At 37.4% G+C, this 17,918-nt stretch overlaps 1 protein-coding gene across 1 annotated transcript; it reads left to right on the forward strand.

Annotated features, from left to right (window-relative positions):
* Positions 1 to 6,686: 6,686 nt before the first annotated feature.
* Positions 6,687 to 11,237, forward strand: AFB5 (auxin F-box protein 5). Its single transcript, XM_089154559.1, has 3 exons — positions 6,687 to 7,769; positions 8,378 to 8,876; positions 8,984 to 11,237. The coding sequence occupies exons 1-3, from the start codon at positions 7,180 to 7,182 to the stop codon at positions 9,737 to 9,739; spliced, it is 1,845 nt and encodes a 614-aa protein (XP_089010685.1). The 5' UTR covers positions 6,687 to 7,179; the 3' UTR covers positions 9,740 to 11,237.
* Positions 11,238 to 17,918: the final 6,681 nt, after the last annotated feature.

The following is a 17,918-nucleotide window of genomic DNA, read 5'->3' on the forward strand; positions in this document are numbered from 1 at the left end:
AACTTTTGAAACCACTTAACAAAAAATTTTCATCATCCATAGAACGGGTATCTATAAAACCCCGTCCACTCAAATTGATCCTAACCCGTCCCGAGACCAACTCAAATCCAGCACAACTTTTTTGACCTGAAGCTGGTTTAGATTACTAAATAACTAGCCCTTGCAGGTCGAGTAGGGTTTGGGTCTAGCCCTTGCACCAATCGACTTAGCCTTCCCAAAACTTTCATAATTTAATCAAATTAGAAGTATATATAAATTGAGTTTGAATAATTATTGAACCAAGTATTCAATTAACTAACTCAATGCTCAGTTGGCAAACGCTAACACTTCATAACTAAGAGGTTTAGAGTTCCACAGAGTTAAAAATGGGGTAACAGGGATAACATGACCTTATCAGGGTAAATCTAGCGACTCAAGCTTAGAATAACCCTGAAAGGACAGGGTTTGGGTTTGGAGTTCTCAAACCCTTACAGGGTTAGGTAGGCTTTGGATTTGGGAGTCTATGTCCCTAGGGTAAGATTGGGTTTGACTAGTCCGAACAAACCCGGCCCATTGACAACCCTAAACCATAAAACATGTTGAATTGTTTTGTTGGGTTCTAAATCAGAAGCATTATTAAGCACTAATATGCTTCTCCTTATCTTGTTGTCTCATAATTAAAACACTATACAACCTAGAGCTGGAATACCATGTTTGGAAAGAGTAAAAAACTGTGGTGCTGAGGTTACAAATCCTTACAGGCTCAGCATCAGCCATGCAAAGACAAAGAAAAGCACAGTAGTTCAACCTAGCCATGGAAGACAAAGCATTTCTTCTCTATAGAGAAAACTATACAAATTAGAAGTAGATAAGGAACCTTGATTGATTAGTGTTGGTAGAGTAGGAGTTGAATCAGCCCTTCTTGTCGTTTCTAATAAAACTTTCCTCTTTCCCTGAAAAAGATTGGATTACTCCTTCCTACTGTTTATGGTTTCTGTATTCAATCATTTAAAAGTGGAACTTGTTTTCAATTTTTTAAGTGCTTCAACTTTGTATATGTTAAAGCTCAAACAGATGGAACAGTAGATGCTCAAAGAGGATACAGATTGTTCCACTAGACATGTTCTCTTTTCTATATATTCTTTTTCATGAATCAGTCTAAGGTTCTTTGTTTTGTATCGAATTAAGCCACATGTTCCACCACTTGTATGGATCCGATTAATTTGTCAAGTTTCATTCTTATGAATATACTCTCTTGACGTGATAATGCATTAACTAATATACACTCCTTTTTTGACTTTCAAAAATTGATAGTTAAAAGGCACCCGAGGAGGGGAAGACCATTCCATCTTCCATTATAGGACTAGAATGACTGATTTTTAAGTACTTGATTTATTTTAACTTGCAAAAAGATTCAGCAAGGCTGAATTTTATTTTATTTTATTTCAATTTAAAATAATGGTGTTAAGCATATTTCAGGATATATAAATATAATAGTTTACAAACTTAGGGAGGGTATATTTTTTTTTTTTTTTTTTTTTTTTTTTTTTTTTTTTTTTTTTTTTTTTTCTTTTTCTTTCTCCCCCCCCTCCTCCCCCCCCCCCCCCCCCCCCCCCCCCCCCCCCCCCCCACCCCCCCCCCCCCTCCCCCCCCCCCCCCCCCCCCCCTCAGTTTTCCGACCCAAAAAAAAAACCACCCCACCCCCCCCCCCGCCACCCCTCTTTTTTTTTTACCCCTTTTAGATTGGCCCTTATAAGACTCCTTTTAGGTCCCACTTCTAAATTATTTTATTATATTAATAAGCCCTAACTTTTTTTAATTTTTTTTATTAATAATGTTTTTTTGCTTTTTTTATTTTCTCTTCCTTTTTTTTTCTGAATGTAAACCATTTTTTTAGTAACTCATGACAATCAAGATATATGCTAATATAGGCTTATAGGAGCTTAATTAATGGTGCTAACTGAATTTAATTTATATGTTAATTATAGGGATAATTTTTGTTACCCTCTTATACCATAGCTTAATTACTAAAAGAACCATACTTTTTATGAAATTATTGTTGCCCCCATTCAATAGAAGACTTTGTGGGTGTTTTTTCCGCTTATAGAGGAGAGAGATAAATAGAGAAAGAGGGAGAGGAGATAGAGAGATAATTGGATTGAAGAGAAGAGGAGAGAGGAGATAGGGATATTGGTTGTTGTTTCTTATTATAATGCATTTGTTTTGTCCTATGTGTTTTTAATTTCTTCCACGTGGGGGGGGGGGGGGGGGGGGGGGGGGGGGGGGGGAAAAAAAAAAAAAAAAAATGGGGGGGGGGGGTTTTTTTTTTGGGGGTCCCCCCCAAAAAATTTTTTTCCCCTCACTAAGTGTTAAGAAACCGTTACAATTGCATGTTTAATATTTATTTTGTCCTTCTAAAATTAAGGTCAAAACACAATATGATACTATTCTCATTTATAATCAGATAAAGTACCAATTTTAGAGTTTTATCCTTATTATTTTGAATTCCAAAAAAAGCAAAAAAAAGGAACTTCTAAATTATATAGTAAATAAATGAGAATCTAATGGAAGTAGAAATTTCTTAAAATTGATAACATCAAATTAGAAAGTAAATAACAAAAACTAAAATATAACACCAACTTGAAAAGTAAATAGAAAAAAGCTAAAAAATAATGAGCTACTAAATTTTTTTCCTAATTACTAAGGTAATAATGTAATTTAATATAAAGTGTAAATAATATAATAAAATTTTAGGGTTATTTTGGAATTTTTAAACAAATAAAATTATCACGTCATCACTTAACTAACATAGTTTAATGGTAGGGGGCAACAATAATTATAGGTAAAGTCTAAGATTAGATTAGTAATTTTAAGAAATATAGGAGATGAAGTAGTAATTAAGCTATAATACAAGGAGACAACAATAATTATCCCTTAATTATATTAATTAGGGAAAGTGAATGCTACCTAAGTACAGCTAAATACAATGTCATGTGAAATGATTGCAGTGTTTATGTAAATTTTTTTACCTATCATGAGGCATGACTGTCATTTCACTTGACATAGTTCTAAATGTGAATAATTAGCAAGGGCTTTAACAAGGTTGGTTATTGGAGCAAGCTTTTTCAAACCATGACTCTAACTTGACCTTGAATATCATAGCTCGACTTTAACCCTTAACCCTAAATCCTAATAAGCGTAAAAGCCTTAACCCTACAAAGGAGGGCTGATGAAGTTCAATTTAAGAAAGTATTTCCTTAATGGGTAATGGGCTTTTCAGTTACCCAACCATTAATAGCAATTCTTTTCCATAACACTAATTTGGTATAGTACAAGGTGAAGTTAATTTCCCTCTCTATGCTTGAATATGGAAATCTATGAAAGAAGTGTTTTCTCCTTCATCTTTAGAATTAGCATTTTTGCTGAATAAAAGTCCATATTTTTCAAAGATTTTGAACTAAACAGATGATTTCATAAGCCAATGCAAAGGTTTGAGATAAGTATAACAAGAGATGATGAACACTAGGGGTACCTTTGGAAATACACATTCCACTCAAGATTTTATTATTTTGAAAAAACCCATCATCACTCTAGAAAAGTCCTACATTTTTATACTAGCAAATCACCCTGCCTTATACCTTCAATAGGGGTATTATGGTAAAGAGCAGAGCCATTTATATTGACTTTGAAAGGATTTAAAATTAAAACCAGTCCACAACAACTCTTATCAATACCTACAAATTCTCCATTATATCTATAAAGGAATCCCATCCAAATATGTCTTAGCTTAGGCTTTTTTCCTTATCAGCTCTTGTTCCTATGTAAGCTCATTGGTCTTTGGGTGGCTGGATCACCTTTTATAGGTTAATGTATGAGGTCACTTTAGGTCCTCCATAGTATACATTTAAGAGGGACCCATATTATGATATTTGAATACCATTCTTGTGAGGAGATGAGCTAAATTTTCTCCGTCCAGGCTCGACCTTACAACACTGTGCTAGACTGTGTAAAATTACATGCTTAACCTTTGATCTAGACCTTACCCATCCCACAAAACGACAAAACAATGCACAATTACACAATGTTATTCTATTCTTATCAAAAGTACCCTATAAACCAGCCTTGGTTGAACACTCAACTTTGACTTGGCTTTAAAACTAAACCTTAACTTAACCGTTAGGGCTACAATTTTGAGGCCAGTGCTTGTTTGGACTTTGGGCAAGGTATGGGTGGGTTCAAGCCATCAACATCGAACTTGCACGCCAACTCTTTCTATTCTCTTTGTTTCATATAAAGTATGGTTTACATTAACCACTCAAACTTTTTTCTTTAGTAAAGACACCTTGCCTTTGTGAGATTATTTTATTTAGATACATAAAGTACTCCCAAATGCATCAGTCAAGTGTTCACTTGTTGAGTGCTTAGTTGTATATACTTTTCTTTTGGGGAAATATCGTGTATGTACATTTGACTCTTTGTTGATCTTGGTAAAAGTAGGAGCACTACAAAAAGACCAGTTTTTGGCGATGATTTTTTCTGTAACTGTCGCCGTATAAGCATTTTTCCCGACGATTTACAAGAAACCGTCGCCAAATAAAAAATTTACTATCCAAACTATAAATTTACTATCTATATTTTGCATAAAAAGTCAATGCACATTTAAAGTCAATTTCCAAATCCACGTAATGTAATTTGATTTGGGTAGCGGAAGTGGGTGGGTGAACTAGGATCAAAATATAATCCAAACTTTCTCTAATGAAATACGTAACTAAAGTATTTTAAGATTATATTAAAATATTCAATAGAAGATGAAGAACATGGGAACCACCTCAAATATTTAAGATCAATTTGAATTGTAAACTAATAAAAACATACAAAAAAAAAATATAGTTTACTTTTAGTTACCTCAAAGTTAATGAATTGTTTTTCCCATCATAGTATGTCACAACCATTAATAATGGATGTTACATTAAGGTTGAAAAAAATTTAAAACAACTACATAAACATATAAATTAGTAATTATATCATCAAGAATTCTGTCCTGATACGATTTTCTTTTTGACATTCAAAATGAAGTTTAGGAAATCCTCTATGATTGGATGACTGATGCTTCTACTGCAAAATCTTCGAGCTGATATGAGAGTCGAGAGATAGATAAATCTTAAGAGTTCAATGAATCTGTAAACACAGATTGTCATCAATGATCCACCTCTCTTTTTTTTTTTTTTGTTGGGTCAAAAATTCACCTCCAATTAGCAGGATCAAAATATGAAAACTTGAATCATTACTTGAAAAATCCAATAGGCAGCCCAATTAGACCGGCAATAAAACCCATTTAATTGGTCTAAATAAAAGACAACCCAGGTAGACTTTTACTTGGTCTACATGAAATTGAATCAATTCTTTTTGGGTTTGACCAAAGATGCTTTGGCGAGGAATCAAGCAACAGAAAACCCAATTTTGGTTCAACGAATTGGTTCAATCTGACAAAGCAGCGGTCTAGAATTCCAAACCAATCATAACATAGATACTGATTTCATTCAATGTATACTCCATTACACCTTTCCCAGAAAAGATAAATACCCATTACACAAAAAGGGAAGATGATCCATCGCTCTCTCTGTCTCTCTGTCTCTCTCTCTCTCTTTTATCTGGTTAAAATGAGCGTGGAACAAACGCCCATAAGGCCATAAGTGAGACCTTCCATTTGGTCAGCATCTCTTTGATCATCCAATGATGTTTTGAATGTCTGACTCATAAAATCATGCCTTTGTTGTAAGAGAAAAAGAATATGACGAAGAAAAATTATAAATTGTTGGTTTTTTTTGCCATTCTAGCCTGTCATGGTAACTGGATGACATGAAAGAAGGGTTAGATCGAACACAAGATTTCCTTGGACTATATGCTTGTTGTCATCATTGTGCAGGCAGACTACAAGAATTCTCATTAAAACATAGAACAGCATTACCAATACAAAGGATTCACCTTGAAATTTATTGAATGAAACTGAACTAGTGAATGAACACATTAAAATGATCACATTAAGGGGTCTTCATCTGCTCCCATTATTGGAGTTTGGAAGCTCTGTTAAATCTGGGTGGGTAGCTACTATCTATCTTCCTGGTTTCCTGTGCTGTGGTGAGCAGGGGGCAGCACAGCTAATGGGCACTACTGATGAGATGAAAAGAAGAACAACTGAACAAAATGGACGGTTCAGATGAACTGGGTTTTTCACCTGTTATCCAATTTGTTTGGGTTTGTTAACTTCTGTTGCTTTCAAACATTTTGAGACTTTTGGAAGTAATAACACAACTTTTCATGAAAAATGAGAGAAGATAGGAAAAAGTGAAGGGTTGGGAGGAGTAGGAAGGAAATAGACCAATAGGGGGCGGCTAAGAAGATTAGATTCAGATCTGAATAGAGGACTGAAGCACTGCAAAAACTGACAAAGGATGCTAGCTCAGCTACACCTTAAAGGCAAAGAAGTCCTTCCAATTACATCCGGTCTTTCAATTTTTTAAAAATAAAAAAATTTCCACCGTTTTTTGTTTAATTTTTTCTTCCCATCTTTTTCCATGGCTAGACAACGAGAATAGAAAGAGACGGAGGAGATGAGACTGAGAGATAAAATATATACAAATACAAAAAGGTTAAAAAATTGAAATGGAAAGGAAGGGGCCAGGGGAGGGGGACCGTCGAAGAAAACCCAAATAATGGATGAGGGAAGGGTCTTTGCAATGCCCTTTGGACATTGCAGCAGTGCAGAGTAGAGAGAGAGTAGAGAGAGAGAGAGAGGGAAGAGAGAGAGGGAAGAGAGAGAGAGAGAAGGGAGACTGAGAAGGGTATGGAGAATCCCAAGGTACAGAGCAGACAGCAGAGTGGAGACCAAATAAATTAGTGTTCCTTATCTCACCCTCTCTGATCTTCCATTAGAACTTATGATTGTTTATTTTTTGAATCTTCATTTCTCTTCTAATCCTCACCCCTACCCTACTTTACCAAACTCACTCACCCATCTCTCTCTCTGTCTATCTAACGATCTACCAGTTCCTCTGTTTCCTCTCGTTTGATGTGGGTGTGATCTGGGTGAGAAGTAGAAGTGGGCTATGTGATCTGAAAAGGGAGCTATTAAAAATCGAACCCATCAGTCTTTTTTTAAATTCTTATAGGGTTGGTTAGATCGGAAGTTTTTAGGGTGTCATGAGAGAAGAGAAGACTGAAATGTCTGAAGATGAAGACAGAACGGTGGATCTCGGTGGCAACACCTCTGGTGGCGGCGACGGTGGCGTATCTCATGAAGCATCATCCAACAAGACCATGAGCTGTCTCTTGCCGTGCCCAGATCAAGTCCTTGAGAACGTTCTTGAGAACGTACTTCTCTTCCTCACATCTCGCCGTGACCGCAACTCTGTCTCCCTTGTTTGCAAGTCCTGGTATAGGGCTGAGGCGCTGACTCGCTCTGAGCTCTTTATCGGCAACTGTTATGCTGTGTCACCTCGCAGGGCGATCGATAGGTTCCGAAAGGTGAAGTCTTTGGTGCTGAAAGGGAAGCCAAGGTTCGCTGATTTCAGTTTGGTGCCTCACAATTGGGGTGCCCACTTCCTCCCCTGGGTTTCTGCCTTGTCTTCTGCTAATCCCTTGTTGGAAAAGGTCCACTTGAAGCGTATGTCTGTCACTGATGAAGATTTGAACATTCTTGCCAATTCTTTCCCGTGTTTTAAAGAGCTTGTAATCGTTTGCTGCGATGGATTCAGTACCAGCGGCCTTGCTGCCATAGCCAGCAAGTGCAGGTATGTGGGTTTCCCTAATCGTCTAGTTTCAATTTACCTGAGGAATATCTCTTTTCTTTTCACTTGCCTTTAGAATTATCTTGAATTAAATTTGAAGGTGCCATTGTCCCATGAATATTTATGCAGAGTTGGAACCATTTTAGGTTTTTCTTGCTGACCTAAAAACTTGATTGGTATGTTAGACTAGATAGGGCACCCAATTCTCCCAATTCTCGATTTGCTTTCCAATATGCGTTTTATTTGTGGCTATGAATGATCTAGTTTTTTCCCCCCTTATCTTTGCGCGTTTAAAATGGTTTTTGGAGCCATCATCTGTATCATGTTGGAATTCTACAGGGCATACATTTTAGATTTGGTTCCTACCATATGCCTGGTTTTGCGGTTATTAATCGTCTGGGCTTTCTTGAAATGATTTTCTGAATCCTACTGTACGATCAATTCCCAAGTTGTCTTTTGTTTGCTCTTTGCTCCTAAATCGTTTCTGCTAATGCAAGTATTTTATAACTAAAAGGGAAGAGATTGAGAACACAGAATAATAAAACAAAATTCGTTGAAGGAAATCCACCAGTTCTTCACCTTATTCTAGTAAATGTTTGATGATTTCGCAGACAACTTCGAGTTCTTGATCTGATTGATGCCGAGGTTATGGAAGATGAAGTGGACTGGATATCCTGTTTCCCAGAGACCGGGACATGTCTTGAGTCTCTCATCTTTGATTGCGTTGACTGGCCTGTAAGCTTTGAAGCATTGGAGAGACTGGTGGCTACTTCGCCCTCTTTGAGGAGGCTGAAATTTAATAGGCATATCTCTCTTGGGCAGCTCCACCACTTGATGCTCCGAGCTCCACAATTGACACATCTTGGAACAGGGTCTTTCAGCCTGTTGGAGCAGCCAGCACAAGATCAGGATGCAAGTCTCTCTCAGGCTTTTGCCATGTGCAAATCCTTAATCAGTCTGTCGGGATTCAGCGATATTTCGCCAGACTATCTCCCAACAATCTATCCAGTCTGTGCTAAACTCACCTCACTCAATCTAAGCTATGCCAATATCAATGCTGAACAACTTCGATCGGTTATCTGTCACTGCCATAAGCTTCAGACCTTCTGGGTATGAGTTCTTTTTTAGTGTCTCTTATGGTTCTAGTCCCTGGCAAAATCTAGTTCTTAATTTGCTAATGAAAATTGAGTCCTATATATCGGTTGGTATCCCTGCAGGTCCTAGACTCTGTATGCGATGAAGGGCTTCAGGCTGTGGCTGCAACTTGCAAGGAACTCCTTGAGCTTCGGGTCTTCCCCATGGATGCCCGTGAAGATGGTGAAGGTTTTGTTTCTGAAGTGGGCCTTCTTGCAATTTCTGAGGGATGTAGAAAGCTGCGATCGATCCTATATTTTTGCCAGGAGATGACAAATGCAGCTGTGGTGGCTATGTCAAAGAACTGTCCTGAGCTTGTGGTCTTCCGTCTCTGTATAATGGGACGCCACCGGCCTGATCATGTGACAGGGGAACCCATGGATGAAGGGTTTGGAGCCATTGTAATGAACTGTAAGAAGCTCACAAGGCTTGCAGTGTCTGGATTGCTCACTGACAAGGCATTTGCTTACATCGGCAAGTATGGGAAATTGGTCCGCACCTTGTCTGTTGCATTTGCTGGAAACAGTGATATGTCTGTGAGGTATGTGCTTGAGGGTTGCCCTAAATTGCAGAAGCTTGAGATCAGGGACAGCCCATTTGGGGATTCTGCATTGCTTTCTGGTCTGCACCACTACTACAACATGAGGTTCTTATGGATGTCATCATGTAAACTCACTCTTCAAGGTTGTAAAGAGGTCGCTCGGAGAATGCCTCACCTGGTGGTTGAAGTAATTAGAGATCCAGACGTTGCAAGCGATGATGCTGTAGAGAAGCTATATATGTACCGATCTCTAGAAGGGATCAGGTATGACGTACCAGAATTTGTGACAATCTTGTAGGGTTATATTTGTAGGCTAGTGTGGAAGGATATGCCATCTATTACACAAAAACATGGTTGCCAGTGAACAAGTTATAGTCATTTCAGCTCTGCCGGAGAAGAATATTGCAGGTGCCTTTTAGAACCCACATTTAGGTGCAGAAGTTCCTTGTCAAAAGATGGTAGTACCTATCAATTTTAACTTCACGAGGCAGTTGGAATGTCATTCGTAGCAGAAACCTGGTGATGGGCAACATGTAGTCTGGCCTGGTGATCTCCCAAGGCGCAAGGTTCCGTGGAAATGTCATTGATGTAGGAAATGTATGTTTCTGTATTAGTTGGGGTTCACTCATCCCATGGTGTACTTGTAGGTGATCAATTTTAATGTTTCTCTATTTATCATAAAAGAGATGGGGAGGGTAGGAGCCCTCATCAGAGTTTGGAGGATCGGAGGCTTGATTTTTCCTATTGGTTCAAGATCACAGATCAGAATGTTCATCCATGATGAAGAATGGGAGAGATTCAGGAGAAAGTTGGGAATCTTTAAATTCTTTCACTGCTTTTATACAGGCTTCTTTCTGAATGAAGACTCAGTTATCTTTCTTCAAGTGGTAGTTGACTTCAGTTATTCTAGAATCAGGGAAAACGCCCAGAAATTGTTGTAAGAGATTTGAAGAAAGATTGATTTCTCTTCCCTTTTGAATATTTTCCCAATATTTATTTGGATTTTTCAGTGGTTCCAAGATTATTAGATTTATCACATCATCATCATCATCAATTCATCATCACCACCACCATTATCATCATCATTGTCACCAAGCAAAGAATGTGAATGCCAAAAAAAAAAGAGGAAAATTTTTGGGTCCTTGCCTTTTTGAATGTGACTATTCAACTGATGGTAAGGAGCAAACTAATGATTTTGATTGACTTTTGAGTGTTGCTGGAACTCAGATTGAGTTTGATAAGAGGAAGCTATTCTAATTTTCTTTACAGTGTAGGACCCATAATGAGGTAAATCTTTATTTGAGATCTGTGGATCTAACAGTATGGATTGTTCAACACTGAAGTTTGGTGTTGTTGGCTGGATGATGGAAGAAACCCTGAAAGGACTGAAAACTCCCTAATTTTGTGATATATCCGTTTGTTTAACAGGTTTTGTTGATTTCTCTTTCCCTCTGGTGCCAAATGGGTTTCCAAAACCATCTGTCTGTGGGTCTAGAGAGAGAGAGAGACTCTGCTTCCTGCTTTACTTGACAAGGCTGGAAAAAATGGAAAAGGAGATGGTGAAAAAGAATTTCTTGCTAATGGGAAGTGGGAGAAAGACTATTGTTGTTGCTGGGGTTATTTCTTTTTGTGCAACCAAACATACCATTTCTGGGTTAGAATCTAGTGGACCAAATGAACAAGTGTCAAGTTGGAATCTTGTGATTGGACTCTTGGGGCCTGAAGCGTGAAGTGAAACCCTGAGAAGAGGGTTGGTCTTGACTGAACTGGTAAAAACATGGGTCCATGGTGCTCGGTTCTCACATTCATTGGGCCATGCTTCTGGCTCTCTCTTTATCCAGAATGCTTACGGTAGTAAAAGTTCATAGACGACCAGAAGAGATGAGAGAAACCTCAGCTTTTCTTCTTTTCTTTTTCATAAGTTATGTAAACCTTCACCTTTAAGCATGCTTTGGGATAAGTATATATGCTTCTTATAGTTCTAACCTGAAAATGACCTGACGAAGTCGTAGGAGACCATCTTTGCCATACTTAAAAGGGCAACGTGTTAAAGAGCTTCTCTCTCTCTGAGTCTTTTGTTTCAGGGTTTATGTGCCTGAGCCATGAACCCATCTAAATATAAAAATTTTGGGTGAGTTGTGTTGGTTGGCCTTATTCAAACTTTGAGTTGGGTTCAGGTCTCTGTAGCCAATATCAGAAAACCTCAGCTAACCCACCTGCCTCATTCATCAAATAGTTGAAATGAACAAAGAATCTTGAAGGAAGTAGCAAGAACATGCATTGACAGAATCCAAGATTAGAAATTAAGCAAAATACAAGAATAGGAATATGTAGGATAAGGAGATGCGGTAGGAGAAACAGAGCAACTTAGCCAATTTGGGCTGATTCCATGGCCACCCACCTCATGGATTTGATTCTTTTCTTAATCAAATTAGTGGGTGGACATTGAACAATGCATCTGAGCTGCCAGTTGTTTCTAACTTTCTATTACCTTTCATCATCTAGGATTGGTGGGTCACCACCCATACGTGTGCATAAGATTATAGTATCTACAACCATTAATGCGTTCATGGGCTGGAGAGATCTCTCATTTTCACTAAATTAATCACAAGATTACAAACAAAGTAATGTAATTAAGCTAAGATAATGACTGGGAAGGAAGTGGTGTAGTTACAGAGTTGCACTGCAAGCGAGGAATAGTGGTGGGGAAGGTCGGTGCCACCCACACACACACCTGGTGGCTGGTGGGTTTCATGTGTTAACGCACACGCACGCAGCTCTTGTCCTTTCATACACAGAAGCACGCACATCCATGGCTTCTTCTGAGCTCACCACGAGGTCAACCAGTAAACTAAGCTCTTCGTGCTTCCTTAATTGTGTTTAATTCTTTTTTTTTGGATTATTAAAAAGCTTAAACATAACTAATCTACTAAACTAAACCACACAAGACTCTGTAGCATCTCAGCTCACAGTCCAATCTCTGAGCCTATAGTTAAGAGAGAACGTGAGAGAGAGGTTTAGTTTACTTCTAGTTGTAATATTTGTATTAATCTATTAATGATTCAGAGAGCAGGTGATTCCTGGACTGGGTGGTTTAGGAAACATTAATTAGTTTACTTAATATGTTAACAGTGTTAATTAATGCGTTAATGACTTGTAAGCAAGAATTGATATTAGAAATTTAGTAGTTGGTCTTGAATTTGAGGTCCTATATAAGGATGCAAAAATAGTGGAATCAAAATGATAAGGGCTCTTCAAAGAGTAAGGGATTTCTACGTCACCATCAATGGTGAATGGGTTTCAATGCTTCAACGGTTCCTTCTCACACGCCTTTCAAGTTTCTTATAGAATGCTCTTCACAAATATAAAATTAAAACGAATGTCTATTATATATTGTTAGATATTTGATGGATGCATCAATAAGTTCCAAAGCTGAAGTAATGAATTGAGTTAAGTTCTTTCACTTATTCTATATTAGGCTGACTTAATCTATTACTGATACACCAAAGTGAGCCCCATAAGATACCACAACGCTTTTGCTTTTAGGCAACTTACACTCTAGCAGTAGATAGCCTTTCTTAGGACTTTGCTTCAATCTTGCACATTAATGTGCAGGACGGTCAAGCTAAACACTTTGGGCCATTAGATTGAAATCTCGATCGATCTCAACCCTTGAAATTCAATAGTCGAGATCGACCGAAATTTTGGATCCGACGGACCAAAATCTCGCTTGACAGTCATGCACATGACTGAAGCAATTTCGCCTTTCTGAGTAGTTTTCACTCTACTCTTGGTAGCCTTTTCCTAGATAGCCCATTCTAGAATTTGAACTTTTGATATGATGCCAACCCTAATACAAATGTTAGGTACCTGTTCAGTGGCTTAGTGCTAACCTATCATATTAAGCTGACCCATTGTGTTTCATTTGTCTTCTTTGAATCTCTTGATATTTATATTTACAAGGTGATGGGAGGCTCAGGCATCTATCATAACAGTTGGGAGATTCAAGTCTGGTGTTTTTTCAGTGGTTAGGTTTACCATGGACACGTTGAAATCTAGGCTGTACAGTGGTGGATTAAGCATTTTCTTAAGTGCGAGGTGATGAAATCACAAGAAAGAGACATCCCACCGATATAAACCAAGCCAATTGGATGATAAGAAAACCCATTTGCAGAGATTTTTGTTACCAAACACCTTCAAAAAGTCTGACCTTTTGACAAAGATGACAATCAAAATCATCGGAGAAAAATTTGAACTTATTGAAAGGAAACATTTTTGACGATATATACTCTGCAAGATTGCTTATCTGACTTTCTAACCTTATTTTGAATAAATCCAGTAGAACTGTAGAAGAAAGAACCACACACTGGCAAAACTCGTGATCAGAGAACAAATTTAAATATTTCCTACCATTTTCCTCTCTTTCTCTCTGTCGTTTTCGTTTACTTCTTCATGTTTGTGTGGCAAACTACAAATTGGATTAGATAAATGTCAATCAATCAAAGATAAAACAGTAGAAGAGGGGGCTAGCTAATGACAACTTTTGAACCATTATTGGTTATATGCAATTCATCACTTATCTTGCTTTGCTGTGTTTGTGATTTTCCACACATGTTTCGTCCTTCATTACAGCAAAGAAAAGATAAGATCAGAAAGGAGAGAAGTGAATTATTGCTTCTGATTTGAAATGGGTTATCCTTATTTCAATACTTAAAAGAGTTTTCTGGGTTTATTCTCTGGATGTTCTGCCAAGAAAAAGTTTATTTTCTGCACGACAAATTAGCTGAATCCAGGTCAATCTGGAGTTTTGAACAGGTCCTAATAAAACTGCACAGAAAAAATTAAAATAGTATTTATAAATAAGCCTAACCAATCAGTGAAGAACCCCCCTCCTTTTTTGCAACTTCCATACAAGATCACAAAGTTCATCTTTGACAAGCCTAATATTTATTTATTTTATTTTTTATGTATAAATTCTTCCTGTGCATCTCTCTGTTTTTCTTTAAATCATTCTTTTGTTGAAAATTCAGTAAAACCTGTATTGGATGTAGATGATCCTATATTTTTACTGAATTTCACCGTTTCTTCTGGGTAATTGATGGGATGTGGATAGAAGAACTTGTATGCTAAAAATTCCAATAAGACATCATGATATTATGATTGAATTGTGTCTCCTTAGGTGACCCCTTCTTTTTTTTTTTTAATTTCTTACTTTTCTTTTCCTTGGTTCCAAACATAACCTAAAAGGCAGGTTTTCCTTCAATTGTCACATTCAGTTTACCCTCTTGACTTGTTTATTGTTTTCTTGCAATTATACATAGAAACCATCTTTTTATCTCCTTATTTTTTAATAATAGAAGTATTTTTTTGTATATCTAAACATCAAACTTCCTTGTCTCTTGGGTTATCTTCTTCACACAAAATGGAAAGCTAGTATTTTAAAAGGTTACTTTTGTATATATATTATCATTGTGCTTCTATCATGGAGGATTTCCTTTACTTCTCATAACCAAAATACCAAACAGCGCATGCAAGGGAGATAAGGGAAACTTAAGGTTGAAGATTGCTGTGGTCATCTTAGAATCTTGGCCTTTTAAGCCTGAAAATTGCAAAATTTATTGCTTTTCTTAAGGTGTTTGGAGGAATCAGGAATGCTGGATCATGAAGATTAAAAAGTTGGAACTAATAAAGAAAACTATACTTGTATATTTATTCAGCTAAAAGGCTATATGGTGAGATCTGCCCATTCCAGTAGCATCTACTTATAAAAGGAAATATTAGAAAGAAACAGAATCAACCTCTGCTGCAGTCATTTTTAATGTATCAACTTAGCAAGGGTGAATCAATTAGTACCTAATTAAAATGACTACAAGCATTTTGGTAATTCTCTGGGTTTAAGGTTTTCTATTTGTTTTGTTTTGTTTTGGTTCTATCCTATAATATGATGAACAGAAAGCTGTTAAACATTAAATTCTGTGGTGGAAGAGAAATATGTACTCTTCTAAGTTAACAGAGCTACTGCATCAGAAAAATGATGCCAATGCATTATTGGATTAAAGACTGAAGCTCGTACTTCAGATTTCAGAATCTCAACTGTAATATTCCTTGTCTTATTAAGAGTGACTTTCATGGCACCGTGACTGGTGGAGTATCTTCTGTTTGCAGCTAGCCATTATTACAGCATCATAGACCTCATAGCTCTTAGACAAGCCTTAGCCTAACCTATGCTCTTCTTGACCCAAAAAAAAAAAAAAAAAAAAAAAAATCTCATAGGGGTCTTAGACAAGGCTTAGCCTAACCATAGTGGAATAAGCTATGTAATGGGTTCCCCAAAAGAAATGTCAATGAGAAAGTTCTGATGTCTTTTTTATAGTTTAGCATCATAAACTGGATTTAAAGTCAGGTTCTGCAACAGTTTGTGTGTGTTAATCTGTTATGAACATGTTGAGGAGCTGTGAACATTCATCTTTACTGGGCTTGATGTTCTTCAGTAGTTGGGTGATTATATTGATCCAGGCTTTGATTGTAAACAAGTCCAAGGACTTAGTCTCACCTGCAAACCAGGCCAATTTGTCTGATAGCTCAGCAGCTTGTCAGGCTACTGATGGTGTTCATGAGCAGGAAAGGAGAGCTAGCCCTGAAGAGATTGGCCCCTGGTGAGTTGGGAAAGGGACCTACCTTTTCTCCTGGACATCTTTGTTGGAGGTGGACAACATAATTTTCCTCTTGACAGTTGCTTCACTCCACTTCTGTTTATCCAGAATTACAACAAATACTTGGTGGGCAATTTAAGTTCTTGAGTTAACACCCAAGTCCAAGATTTGATTTTGAACCAGATTAACAACAGAGCCTGCAGCTCAGGCAGATTTTGAAGAGATTTTGCAATGTATCAAATGACAAATTAAGTATGAGACATTGATACGTACGATGCCTCACTGTGATGTATTTCACCCTTTTCTTTCTTGAACTTGAGGGAATCTTTTATCATCTCTCACCCCAACCGCTCGTTTTGGCCCAGTTGGTGTTTGGTGATAAACCTGATAATGAAGATGGTTAGTGTGTTGGAAGTTCTTGCAATCTAATCGTTGAAAGCTTGATGATCCACTTATTGAAAACGTCCTATCAAACAAAAGTGGCGCAGTTAGAAATGGATGGTTGCCTTTCAGAAAAGCAGTCAGGGTTTCAACTGCAACCAGTCAAAAGAAGATTGAAACGCCATTGCTGATGCTTCATGGTGGAGCCAAGTTAGGTAAGTGATCAGGATCAACCCCAACCAAACATGAAGAAAAGACAACCATAAGCATTCGGAAAAATAAGCCCCCCACACTCTTTGAAGCCCTGAAGTCCACTTGGACTTCGTTGATTTTTCTCTGCTACTTTGTATCGAATCTTATTTGTATGAAAGAAAATTTCATCTTAGCTCATTTACTTGAAAACGACTGCAACAAATCTTGCAAATTATAAATTAGGGTTCTTACTGGGGATGTTGATGTTGCATTGATTGAAAAACAGAAACTCCCAACCGCTTAATAGAGGATCACGATCTTGCACCCGACTTTGAAGATTGCATCGACATATTTTGATGGGTGACTTGAATGACCTGATTAAGCAGATCCATGATGGAAACAGAGGCTGTATTAATGGGTCAAACCATTTACTTGATTAAAGTCTCAAGATATGTACTCATTGTTCTTGTAATCCCGTTCTAATGATTAATTGAAAGATATTCATTATAATTTTCTTCCTATATCATGAAAAATCTTTTCCCATGGACGTACATAGCATACTGTGATGGTGTGTGAAACACGTTAAATTTGCGTGTATGTTTTTATCTCGATCTGTCTTTGATTTCTCAGTGTTCATTCTAAAACTTGCCAGTATCCGAATGTTATCAGTTTCGGTTATGCTAGAAATCTTTTTGAACATTAATGGCTTGCCAATGAACTAGTTGGATACAACATCTTTTGTTTTTTGGTTAATGTTTCTCAAAACAAATCCAATGTCCTATAGAATAGAAATCACCTCCATGGACAGTGAAACATGTCCTATTACACCCAGGTGACAAGATTAATTAGTACAGTCAGAAAAGAAGTGTCAACAGAAGAATATCTGCATTTCTGAAAACTTGTATTTCAAATGCCACGTTCCTAGCAAAAGAACAGAAGAATGAACTGGCTCTCCCTTTCTCACTTTTAGAAGGGTCTTAGAGGATTGTCAACGTACAGGGTTTTACCCTTGTTTCTAAGAGTTGAGTCCATGATCAGGAAACGATCACTTGATCAGCACCAAACACTACCTTCTTCAGAAACATTATTGTTGTTCCATTGGCCTAAAATGAAGGTGTTGTCATTGTTGGCAACTTAAGTGGGTTTTGATATGGTACACAACACACAAAAAGTTCAGAAAAAATCCAATGCAATAAAGAAAACTCAAAATCCCGTTTTGAGGGTCTCGTCCAATTTGATCAACCTCTTCTG

Source organism: Hakea prostrata, chromosome 5 (assembly GCF_041222555.1).
Source record: "Hakea prostrata isolate BN-2017 chromosome 5, UWA_Hpros_2, whole genome shotgun sequence".
Lineage (NCBI taxonomy): Eukaryota > Viridiplantae > Streptophyta > Magnoliopsida > Proteales > Proteaceae > Hakea > Hakea prostrata.